General features: G+C 32.1%; 1 protein-coding gene across 1 annotated transcript in view; it reads left to right on the top strand.

The window, feature by feature from the left end:
- The window catches only part of LOC145295941 (zinc finger C2HC domain-containing protein 1A-like), a 99802-nt gene that overhangs the window by 62327 nt on the left and 25426 nt on the right, over positions 1-12049 (top strand). The window contains exons 2-3 of the mRNA XM_080141824.1: positions 2655-2713; positions 8706-8828. Of these exons, the coding sequence (XP_079997950.1) occupies positions 2655-2713; positions 8706-8828 (182 nt within the window). The remainder of the gene's footprint in view (positions 1-2654; positions 2714-8705; positions 8829-12049) is intronic.

Genomic DNA, 12049 nt, shown 5'->3' with positions numbered 1-12049 from the left:
CACTTAAAAATAAAAGGTCTGGTTTAGTCTCCTGTAATTGGGTTTCAACCTCTGGAAGGTTAGAACGTAGACCCCTGATGTTGGAGAAGGAGACATGGTAGTAGGGGTCTACGTTGGAAGTTGGGGAACCGGGTTTAATCGTGTATTTTTTCTTGAAACTTGTCATGATGAAATTTTGGAATTTGTGGACTAGGTCGACAGATTTACTTAGAGCAGGACAGAGAGGGGAAATTAAGAGAGAAAAAGAAACGAAGAATTTTTTTTTTTTTTTTTTTTTTTATTTGTAGCTAATGATAAGGTAAAGCCGTAACAATTACCCACTAGTATGGCATCGAGAGGCCCCACCAGAAGCTACTGCATGGTCCAGAATCCATTCACCAAATGGCAATACAGCAGCCCCAGTACTTTGCACCTGCTGATAGGACAGCCTCCTTAGTGGTTAATCCAAGGTTCGGGTCCCTGACTATCAGGCGGATAACGTCAGCCCAGACAAAACGTTTACCTCCAGCACCCTTACTAGTGACATGGCTACAAGGATAGACATAGAAACAGAAAATTTCCGCCATCTCAGCCAACTGTTCGCAAAAATACTGCCAACCTAGAAAACAGCTTTTTCTTCTCCCTTTGTCCGAAAAATCACTCATTTAAAAAAATGAGGACTGAGGGACAAATAAGAAGAAGCGAGAGTAACAGGAGCTGCCGATAACGCATCCACAATGCGTTTTCTACTCTCCATTAAAAAAAAAAAAAAAAAAAAAAACTATTAAGTATTGTACTTAATAAAAGTCCAACAGACGTGTTTAAGGGAAAGTATGGTGATAGATTCCCCTCACACAAATTAAAATGAGTATAATTCGTAATTTTTGCTATCAACTCGGTGGATAAATAAACATATGTACGAGGAAAAAAAAAAAAAAAAAAAAAGGCTAGCATTTAATAAAACAGAAATACACAAATTAAATACTGAAATAAAATGGAGTTGTTAATATTTTAAATCTAAAATAAAAAGCATGATTGAAATCACTTATCTCAACAAAAACAATTCCGTCTCCAAATTGCAAACTGTGTTGAAAGAAATTCAGTTAGTAGCGTTCAAAACATTTTTTTTTTAAATTAGCCGTTAAAAGAAAATCGTGATTTTATTCTGAACTTAAGCTAGTAGCGTTTTAAGAAGCTTACGATATAAAAGAAAAGGCTGATGGGGGGGGGGGGGTCTTCCGAAAGTAAGTTGGTGCCGTTATAAGTAATTTCGAGATAAGATGGAAGCCGGTATTGGACTAGAAAAAAAGCTAGCATTTAATAAAACAGAAATACACAAATTAAATACTGAAATAAAATGGAGTTGTTAATATTTTAAATCTAAAATAAAAAGCATGATTGAAATCACTTATCTCAACAAAAACAATTCCGTCACCAAATTGCAAACTGTGTTGAAAGAAATTTAGTTAGTAGCGTTCAAAACATTTTTTTTTTAAATTAGCCGTTAAAAGAAAATCGTGATTTTATTCTGAACTTAAGCTAGTAACGTTTTAAGAAGCTTACGATATAAAAGAAAAGGCTGATGGGGAGGGGGTTCTTCCGAAAGTAAGTTGGTGCCGTTATAAGTAATTTCGAGATAAGATGGAAGCCGGTATTGGACTAGAAAAAAAAGCTAGCATTTAATAAAACAGAAATACACAAATTAAATACTGAAATAAAATGGAGTTGTTAATATTTTAAATCTAAAATAAAAAGCATGATTGAAATCACTTATCTCAACAAAAACAATTCCGTCACCAAATTGCAAACTGTGTTGAAAGAAATTTAGTTAGTAGCGTTCAAAACATTTTTTTTTTAAATTAGCCGTTAAAAGAAAATCGTGATTTTATTCTGAACTTAAGCTAGTAACGTTTTAAGAAGCTTACGATATAAAAGAAAAGGCTGATGGGGAGGGGGTTCTTCCGAAAGTAAGTTGGTGCCGTTATAAGTAATTTCGAGATAAGATGGAAGCCGGTATTGGACTAGAAAAAAAAGCTAGCATTTAATAAAACAGAAATACACAAATTAAATACTGAAATAAAATGGAGTTGTTAATATTTTAAATCTAAAATAAAAAGCATGATTGAAATCACTTATCTCAACAAAAACAATTCCGTCTCCAAATTGCAAACTGTGTTGAAAGAAATTCAGTTAGTAGCGTTCAAAACATTTTTTTTTTTTTAATTAGCCGTTAAAAGAAAATCGTGATTTTATTCTGAACTTAAGCTAGTAGCGTTTTAAGAAGCTTACGATATAAAAGAAAAGGCTGATGGGGGGGGGGGTTCTTCCGAAAGTAAGTTGGTGGCGTTATAAGTAATTTCGAGATAAGATGGAAGCCGGTATTGGACTAGAAAAAAAGCTAGCATTTAATAAAACAGAAATACACAAATTAAATACTGAAATAAAATGGAGTTGTTAATATTTTAAATCTGCATTTTATAGAGCCTGTGCATAGGTTGATGCCGCAGTTACGATAGAAAGTGCCATGATTACCATCTATGTTTCAGAGATTAAACTGGTACAAATCCATGTGCCATTTTACAGATTTATATTAAAGAAACCTAGAAACTTTACATTCAAAATCAAAAAAGTATATATTTTCTATGCACAAATACATTTTATGTTTCTGCTTTCAGTTCAACTTGTCTTGGAGGCGTGTCAATCATGTGGACGAAAATTTAATAAGGAAACATTGGTAAGGAATCTTTTTGGTTTTCAATTGCTTTTTGTACTCTGCAAAATAATTAAAAAAGATCCCGAAGAGTTTTCAATAACTGGTTTTGTTTTGTTTTTTTTATATTAATCTTACTTCCAAAGAATTTATTTTTATTTCTATTTATTTAAAGGAATATAAACATTTATTAAAGAATTTTTTTTCTAAAGAGAGAACGACTTTTGAATCACTTCCAGTCACAACAGTGGAAAAAAATATTATTTCACATCCACCAAGATTTTTTTTTTTTTTTCATTACTATTTTGGATTATGTCTAACAGGGGACTCTGGGGAGTTGAGAAGCATGATGTCTGTTCACATTACATTTCAACTTCTGCAGGCTAGTAAAGTCAGGGAAGCAGCAAACAGGGAAGGAATTCCTTAGTCTAGCAATCCAAGGGGAGAAACTGAGTAGAAGGCTTTCCAGCATCTAGGGACCTCTACAGTCAAGGAGTGGGATTTTGCTGCTTGTCAGGTTAGTCAGGGGTATTTACGTCAAAGCAGCACAAGTGACACGAGTTCATCACATTTCATTAAAATACTTGTAAAATAGACACAAGGATGTAACATTGTGGTGATGGGACAGGAGTTGGAGTTTGGCTGATAGTGCAGGACCTATTAGAGTCGGGATGCTTTTTTGGACCCTGTCTAAGAATGAGAGATTAGTGGTAGATGCACCAGCCCAAATGTGTCAGCAATACACTGTGCATGTGCGAATTGTGTTTCTACGAGATTCATCTAACCATTATGCAATCTCACCAATATTATGAAGGAATGCTACTGAATGAGGCTGACGACTCCGGAAGTCCCCATTGCCAATGGAGTAAAAAATATATCTGTTCACAAGAGAAGAATATATATATATATATATATATATATATATATATATATATATATATATATATATATAGTAGAAATGGTAATTAATAAAAACTGAAGAAAGTGCTCAATACTGTTGTAGAGCTTCCTCAGACTTTTACAGAAAGGTTTCTGTAAAAGTCTGAGGAAGCTACAGACGGCCAAAAAAACAGCCGGGTATCTGAAACAATAATGTAACTTAACAGAAAGATACAGTAATAAAAAATAAAACGTATATATATATATATATATATATATATATATATATATATATATATATATATATATATATATATATATATATATATATATATATATATAAAATAAAATGAAATAAAAATTACAATTAAATTTACCAAAATGATCCAAGATGGTAAAACTAAAGTATATTATGAATATTAAAGAATTAATATTTATAAAGTAATCTCAACCAGATGTAAAAGCTCAATAAAACCAAATAGGAGATAGAGCTTATAATAAGAGCAAATAGTTAATAAAACATGTTAAAAACACTTTGAAAAAGAGTTAAAAACATATTTGATTTGAAAAGGAAACGCTAAATAAGTGGATAGTCCTTAATCCACGGAGTTTCGAAGAAATACTTTCCTTCTCATCAGAGGGTAGGAATTAGCAAAATGCAGAATCGGATTTTGCTTGCTACTTCAACATTAATTAAGAAAAGTAACAATATAATAAATTCTAAAAATGAACTGATCTCTTTTTGTAAACATAAGTCCAAATTTAATTATGGTAATTTTGAAACCACATAGCTATTACTTTAATCTTTCAGATATATATATTTTTTCTTTAACTTTATCGTTTTTTCTACATACTTTCTTAATACTTTATAACTTAATAATCCTTTATTTTAATTCTTTATTTCTTCTTTGTTTGGCCGGTTTTTTATCTGCAATTTCTGTTTTAGTGTTTAAATGTTCCTATCTATCTAATATATCAATTTACCTACACATTCATACCCTGTATGTATATTTACTTTTATTTTACTATATGCATTTACTTACATATTACTTGCTTTATCCGGAATTTGCAGATACCGCCCATCCTCTCCCCTTAGAAATTTTTTTTTCTTAGTCTTTTAATAACTCCTGTTGATATTTTCTTAAGTAATAACCTGTACATTTCAGTTGACCTCTTTTTTTGCCCTATATTTTTTGCGCCTTTTAACATCATCTTGTCTGGATCATTTTGACGTTTGCTTTTCTATTTTATATTTTATTCAATCACCATTCAATCTTTTTTTTCTTCTTCTTCACTCATTTTTCTTAATTACACCTTGTCTCGGCAGCCGTGTTTAACGCATATCTTATTTTTCTTTTAATAATATTATTGGAATTCTTTCCTCTTTTCCTTGTACCTATTTGTGAATTATTCCACAGATTTGGCCTTTTGGATTATTTTGGACCATCTTCCAATTACGCGCTTTCCTTGGATTTTACTTGTGCGAATGGAAATTTAACTAACTTTCTTGGATTTACATTTTTGGATTTTACCATCATTGGATACTTTTACCAGACTATCCATTCACGTGAAATCACCTTTTTCTTCACCCTATTCCCTCTGCTTCACTTTTTGTTATCAAGTAAGATCTTTGACTTACTTGCAGCTTCATCAAATACTTTTGCAAGCAAAATCCGATCCCGCATTTTACTAATTCCTACCCTCTGATGAGAAGGAAAGTATTTCTTCATAACTCTGCAGATTAAGGACTATCCACTTATTTAGTGTTTCCTTTTCAAATTAGATATGTTTTTAACTCTTCTTCAAAGTGTTTTTTAACATGTTTTATTAACTATTTGCTCTTATATATATATATATATATATATATATATATATATATATATATATATATATATATATATATATATATATATATATATATATATATATAACTACTTCATTTACTCACATAAAATTAATACACGAAAGTATAGATTTATGCGTAAACTTTAAGTATTTACTTCAAAAGTGCTCAATACGTAGGTAGAGCTAGTTAGTAATTTATAAAATATATATGGAGATTAAGCTACACTGAATATTCCGCGTTTCATCCACTCTAGGATTCGTCAGGCTTATACGCATAAGATATACCTGAAGAAGGTCAGAGGTTACATCAACCAAAACGTTGTGAAGATAAGAACAGTAGTCTGATGAAAGCGAATAATCATGGACAAAATTTAAAGTCTTGATTTGGGAAGGGAACACGGCTGTATCCAGATCTTTTCTGATGCAACTAGCAATAAAATAAGTGTATATATACTTTTTTTTTTTTAAACATTTAATTTAAATAAAAAACCTTGTCATTCATTAAAGATGGTGTTTGTTTTTATTTGTCAACATTCATTGCAATAAGAAGATTTAGAAGTTTTCTGACTTTGAGACTTTTTAGCAACAGCTTCAAAAAAGTGGAACGTGTCATGAGCTAATGAATGGTTGAAATTAATCTTTTGGTGACAAATGCAAGAAACGATCTCCGATTGTGATTGCTCTGTGGCTGTTTTTTGCTCTCAATTTCTGCTGATAATGTCAAGAGACTACTTGAACATACATGAAATTAAGTATGTTGCATGATCGCCTTTTAAATGTGTCCTCCATTTAATTGAGCATGAAATGGTTGAGAACATATTTTGACAGAATTTTTAATGATTTTGTTTCTGTAAAAGCTAGTATCAATAGCAGTTAATTATAGTAATAATAAAAAAAAACGTTTGTTTATGCTATTTCTAATTTGTTGCTTTTCAAGTACCAAACATGATCAAGATTTATTTTATTTTCTCTATGATTTACAGTACGGCTTTGAAAAGAAACTCTTTTTACGCTGTGAGAATTATGTACATGTCGATTGAGTCTTTTTAACACTTTATAAAACAATTTTTTATCAACTTAATTTTTTTACATAATTCATCAAATATTTATTTACAGAGTAAAAATGGTAGATATGAAAACTTTATCCCAACATCATGTTCAATTACAAAGTATCCTGCCTTAACAGAGTTCAAAATAGACTTTGTAGCCAAGTAGGGGATACCCTTTTTTCTTCCCTTCAACCTTTTTCCCACAGAAGAAACATTGCAAGCCTGTCTCTGCTCACTCATTATTTTCATGGCAAGTGTTCATCTGAGTGCCAATCTATGGTCCCCTTTTGCCAAACTTTCATGAAAACACTCGTCTATCTGAAACCACTATCAATATTTTTCTCCACTCTTTATCTGCGCCTAAACCTAAACATGGATTCCATGAACAAAGCTGCTTTCTTAGAAGTGGACACCTGTGGAACTATTTTCCGCTTACCTGCTTTCCAGCTGACTACAATATGGTCGTCTTCAAGTCCAATGTAAACAAGTTCTTGATGAGTCATCTCCTTACGTAATCCAATTTACCAAATTTTCACTACTAACGATTACTACAATATTTTCCCATTGACTACTGTGCACTCATTAACATGAGTGGTCTCTAGACCTTGATAAGTGGTGACTCCTATGCAAAATAAGAAAAAAATGACCTAACATGAGTAGATCAAATTCCTGCTTTCCATCTAGCAGTAGAATTATAATGACACAGACTACCTCTCACCTTTTTCTTTTGGCCAAGCATCTATCACCTGCAATATCTGCCATTTGAATGCATCAATAAAACATGCACATTTATAGCCAGAGCAAAAATTTATCTTTCACAAGTCATATTGTATATTGCTGCTATACTTAAAAGAAAGAAAACAAACACTTACATATTATAAAAATAAAACAGTATATCTTAATTGTTTGATTGTAGCGAATGAGATTTGTGAAGGGGTCGAAGGTGCATAGGAGTTGATGGATTTTGATGTCTCCAAACAGCTAGCCAATCGTTTAAATCAGAAGAATAAAGATGACTCTACGTTAACAGACAAATATTATTCTTCTGGCCACATGCATAAATTCATGTCAAAACCCAAAGACAAATATTCAAGATTCATTTTCTGAAATTTATGTTGTCTAAGGAATGCATTATTTACCTTACATCTTGACTTGCAAAAGTTTGTTAGAATTTTTGAAAGGATGATCAACAGATCTGATAGACATGCTCAATAAAATGATAAATGTCGGAGGTTATGTTTCTAGTTGAGTTTGTCTTTATGTTTGTTTGTATACAGTCTAATGCCAAAATCACTTGAGCAATTGTCACCAAACTTGGCCAAAATATCGGTCATGGTCTAATTTAGAACTGATTTAATTTTGTGATATCTAGGTCAATGTGACAGAAAAAGTAAAAGTCATTTTGGACGATAACTTTCATCATAGAGATTGGCTAGATAGATCATATTGTAACAAATGAAGTTTCACATCTTATATGTCATTGATTTTTGCTCATCACTTTTAAAAATATGATTATGGTCGAAATTTTGATGTAATTTCAATTTCTGCTTTTTCCAAATTTGATGTATGGATCTGATGCTCTTTGATAACATTAACCATCGTGCAAAATTTCAGCCTGACAAAATAAATAGTTTTTGAGTTATTAATGTTTCATAACTTCAAACAATAAGGAAAAGTAAGACTCAGGTAAGACTTTGTCAGGTGTTCAATCTCATGACTAAGTTATGTTCTTGCTAATTATTGTTTAGATTTTTCAATAAAACTCTTGTTTCTGAATTTTGGGATGGAAATTGAAAATTTGGATTATTTGGATTATTCAGACGACTGTTCTCATCCTGAAGGTTATTCACACAATGTTTCAATCGATTCAACTTCTGATTATTTCCAGTTATATCTTGTCAAATTTGTGAATTTGTCTGGTAAAGTTGGAATTTTAAACAAAAACCTTTATTTAATTCATGGGAATAGCATTCTCTTGTTCCATCAGCCATGACTAGGTAGAAGTCCAAAATAATTTGCAGTTATATTTTGAGTGTAACAAGGACTGAGAATTGAACTCTTAACCTCCACAAGAGTGTAACTTACAAATGAATTTTACCAAATACTTTATTCACTATGTCCTCACAAGAATAATACTCAAGATGAGAGCAGTAGTCCAAATAATCTAAATAATACAAAGCTATTAATTGTTTAATTGAATTTTAAACTGTTTTTGCTAAATATTTTTTCTACAACTATTGCAGGAAAAGCATATTAAAATCTGTAAGAAACTTTCCACTAAAAAACGCAGTGTGTTTGATTCCACCAAGCAAAGAGCCGAAGCTTTGGATCTGACGGTGCAGCAAATGAAAGACTCTTTAAACAAGGTGAGAGCAATATTTTTGTTTTAGCTTTTACTCATAATATTTCCCTCCTCCATTTCTTTTTCTCTTGTGACTAGCTAGCTTTCTTCCACCTTTTAGAGACAATGGATACTCTCTGAAAGGCTACCTGCACAGTGATTAGTTTATAATTGTCTTCTTTTGACCTGATATTGCTTATGTCCAGTGACAAAGAGTAAATCCAAAATAATTGGAAGCAATGTTAACCAGCTGGCCTTTGTCCGTCTTAAGAGGCAATAAATTTATGATTAGGAAATTAAGCAATGCTTATGCTGCATAATTATACAGCATAATCACATTGACACACCAGTTTTCATTAAATCATCAAAATTAAGCAACGTTGAGCCTGGTCAATATCAGATGAGCGAACATTTCAGAATTTCAGGCACTGTATGCAGGTGGACATTGATACTTCCCTGCAAGAATTGCAAAAACCTAATGTCATCATCTTCTCTGACTGGGATATGCATGTGACTCGAGACCTTTGTGAATTTAATATTCCCATGACACTTTCTCCTTTGGAGGAAGCCGGTTCAACCTACTTAGGGTGAATGTCATTTAACAAAAAAAAAAAAATATTTAAACTGTGAACATGCTTTTGTACGTTCCCTGCACAGGCTGTGATCGTCTGTCTATTGTCATTGTTGAAATTCCGTGATGATTTGACACTGGCTGCACTACCAATCATATGATCTCAGTCACTGCTATAAAAAAATAATTTTCCTTCCAAACAAAATTATAACTCAAGTTTAAAACAAATTATGGTGCTTTATGTGAAGAGTTACATGCATGAAAAATCAAAGATATATATATATATATATATATATATATATATATATATATATATATATATTTTGTGTACAGAAAGTTGTTAGTTGAGACAGGTCATTGGTACCGTCGGTTTCAAGCCCGATAATAAGGCCCGTTTAAGGTATCCTTATCAAGCTCTCTTCAGCCAATAGAGCTTGATAAGGATACCTTAAACGGGCCTTATTATCGGGCTTGAAACCGACGGTACCAATGACCTGTCTCAACTAACAACTTTCTGTACACAAAATATAAGTACGCTCTTAAAATTTGGATTTTCCTTTTAATTGAGCACTCTGCTGGAATTCTTTTTCCAAAAAAAACTAATCATTATATATATATATATATATATATATATATATATATATATATATATATATATAGTCGTCCACATGCAGTACTGTTTCACTGTATCACAGCTCATCAGTGCAGTTAGACCTGCAACTACCTCAAGCCAGGATTGAAACTCAACCGCCCAGGCAACCGGCGACACTTCTCACTGTTATGCTTTTTGGCTGTTGCTTAGGTGGGTATGCAAAATTACAATGTTTTAAACATTGTCCAAATGCCTATGAGGGACATTCTAAAAGTAATGTTTCCTATTTTTCTATTCCACCCAAATAGATCAGAGGAAATTGCAAATTGCATTGTTATTATGACTGAATTTATGCATTCATCACTTGAAAGTTTCATCTCTCTGTTGCAAATATTGACAGTGTGAGATTCTAAGAAAGCAAGCCCTGTCATAGGTGTACGTCAGAAGCAGATATGTGTCATTGAATTACTCCATACAAAAAAAATTGAACCGATCAACATTCATCGGCGCCTGTTCAATGTTTACGAAGCAGATGCAGTTGATGTCAGCACAGCTAGGAGATAGGTTCTTTGATTTCAGAATGGCAACAGGTATATCGGCGATAAAGTATGCTCTGGACTTTCATGATCGAGGCATTAAAAGAGGCTTGCAAAACTACACTGAGAATGGTGGTGACTATGTCGCTCATTTTAATGGTACTATTCTCATCTCTATAACTCTTTAACAATTTAGTTTTTGAGTTAAAAAATAAGAACCATTACTTTTGGAACAACTGTCATAAAAAAAATATAAAATATATTTTTTCATATATATATATATATTTATATATATATATATATATATATATATATATATATATATATATATATATATAGTGTAATATATTAATTTTCCAAGTTCCAAAGTTTTCTCAGTTGGTCATTACTTTTCAAAAGGTAGCCATTACAATATTGGTTCATGCAATACATGGTTGATGCAACTGACACACCTTGCCTCTCCTTCGAAACAAGAAGAAGGAGCAGCAGGGTGTGTCGGTTGTATGAACCATTAAAGTTGTCCATAATTGTGTTTTTTCTGATAAGTACATGACTAAATATGCAGTAATAATATACTTTTGCAGACTTGTAAGTCGCAATACAAAACAATATTGTAATGGCTACCTTTTGAAAAGTAATAAATGACCAACTGAGAAAACTTGATATTTGGAACTTGGAAAATTATTATATTACACTATATATGCTTTGGAATCCAATAAAAAAAAAGGCATTTATTGAACTTGGATTTTGTCCAAATTTATATAAAAATAATTTTCCATTATGAAAAAAACTTTATTTATGTGAAAGGTTCTTTAATCCATTGCGATTGATATAAACTGAGTATGTTTCAAGTAAATGATTAACCTATATATATATAGATACATACACAGACATGACAGAAAAGAATAGATACTAAGATAAATATTTTTCCTAAGATTGATATATGCTAATTTATATTTGCAGATAAGAATTGTGCTGAAATAACTTAAGAGTATCTCATTAAAATTGCATCTAACAACATTGAAGCATGCTTCGAACCAAAAGAGCATCAGACTTATCAGAATTTTTGCGAGGATGAATCGTGGGTCAACATGAAGGTGGTCTTAGTCAACGCAAAACAGCAGAAAATCTTTCAATACCCTTTCTTACTGTTAATAGAGTGATCATACAATTCACAAGAAAGGACAAAGAGTGCACAAACCCTCATCCAGGTCACCCCGGGCTCTCTGAAAGAACTTTGTGTCTTGTGAAAAGAAATATTGAAGAGGATCCTCGATGCAGAGCCTCTGACATTGCAATAGAAGCTGGTGTCAGTCCCAGAACAGCTGTCAAGTACTTTTACGAGTTGAGCTACTATGGTAGTGCTGTGAGAAGGAACTCTCTTCTTTGTCCTACCAATATCAAGTGCAGAAAAGATTGGGTTCATGAGATGGTGAATAGATTTATGACCTTTTGGACCAATGTCATTTTCTCTGATGAGTTATGATTTGCATTATTTCCCAACAGTGGCAGGGTATGGGTATGGAGGCTCCCTAAGCAAGAGTTTG

This window comes from Euprymna scolopes, chromosome 16 (genome assembly GCF_053919585.1).
Source record: "Euprymna scolopes isolate OS-2025 chromosome 16, ASM5391958v1, whole genome shotgun sequence".
Taxonomy (NCBI): domain Eukaryota; kingdom Metazoa; phylum Mollusca; class Cephalopoda; order Sepiida; family Sepiolidae; genus Euprymna; species Euprymna scolopes.
Note: the sequence above shows the minus strand (reverse complement) of the source record. Positions and strands in the feature narration are given on the sequence as shown.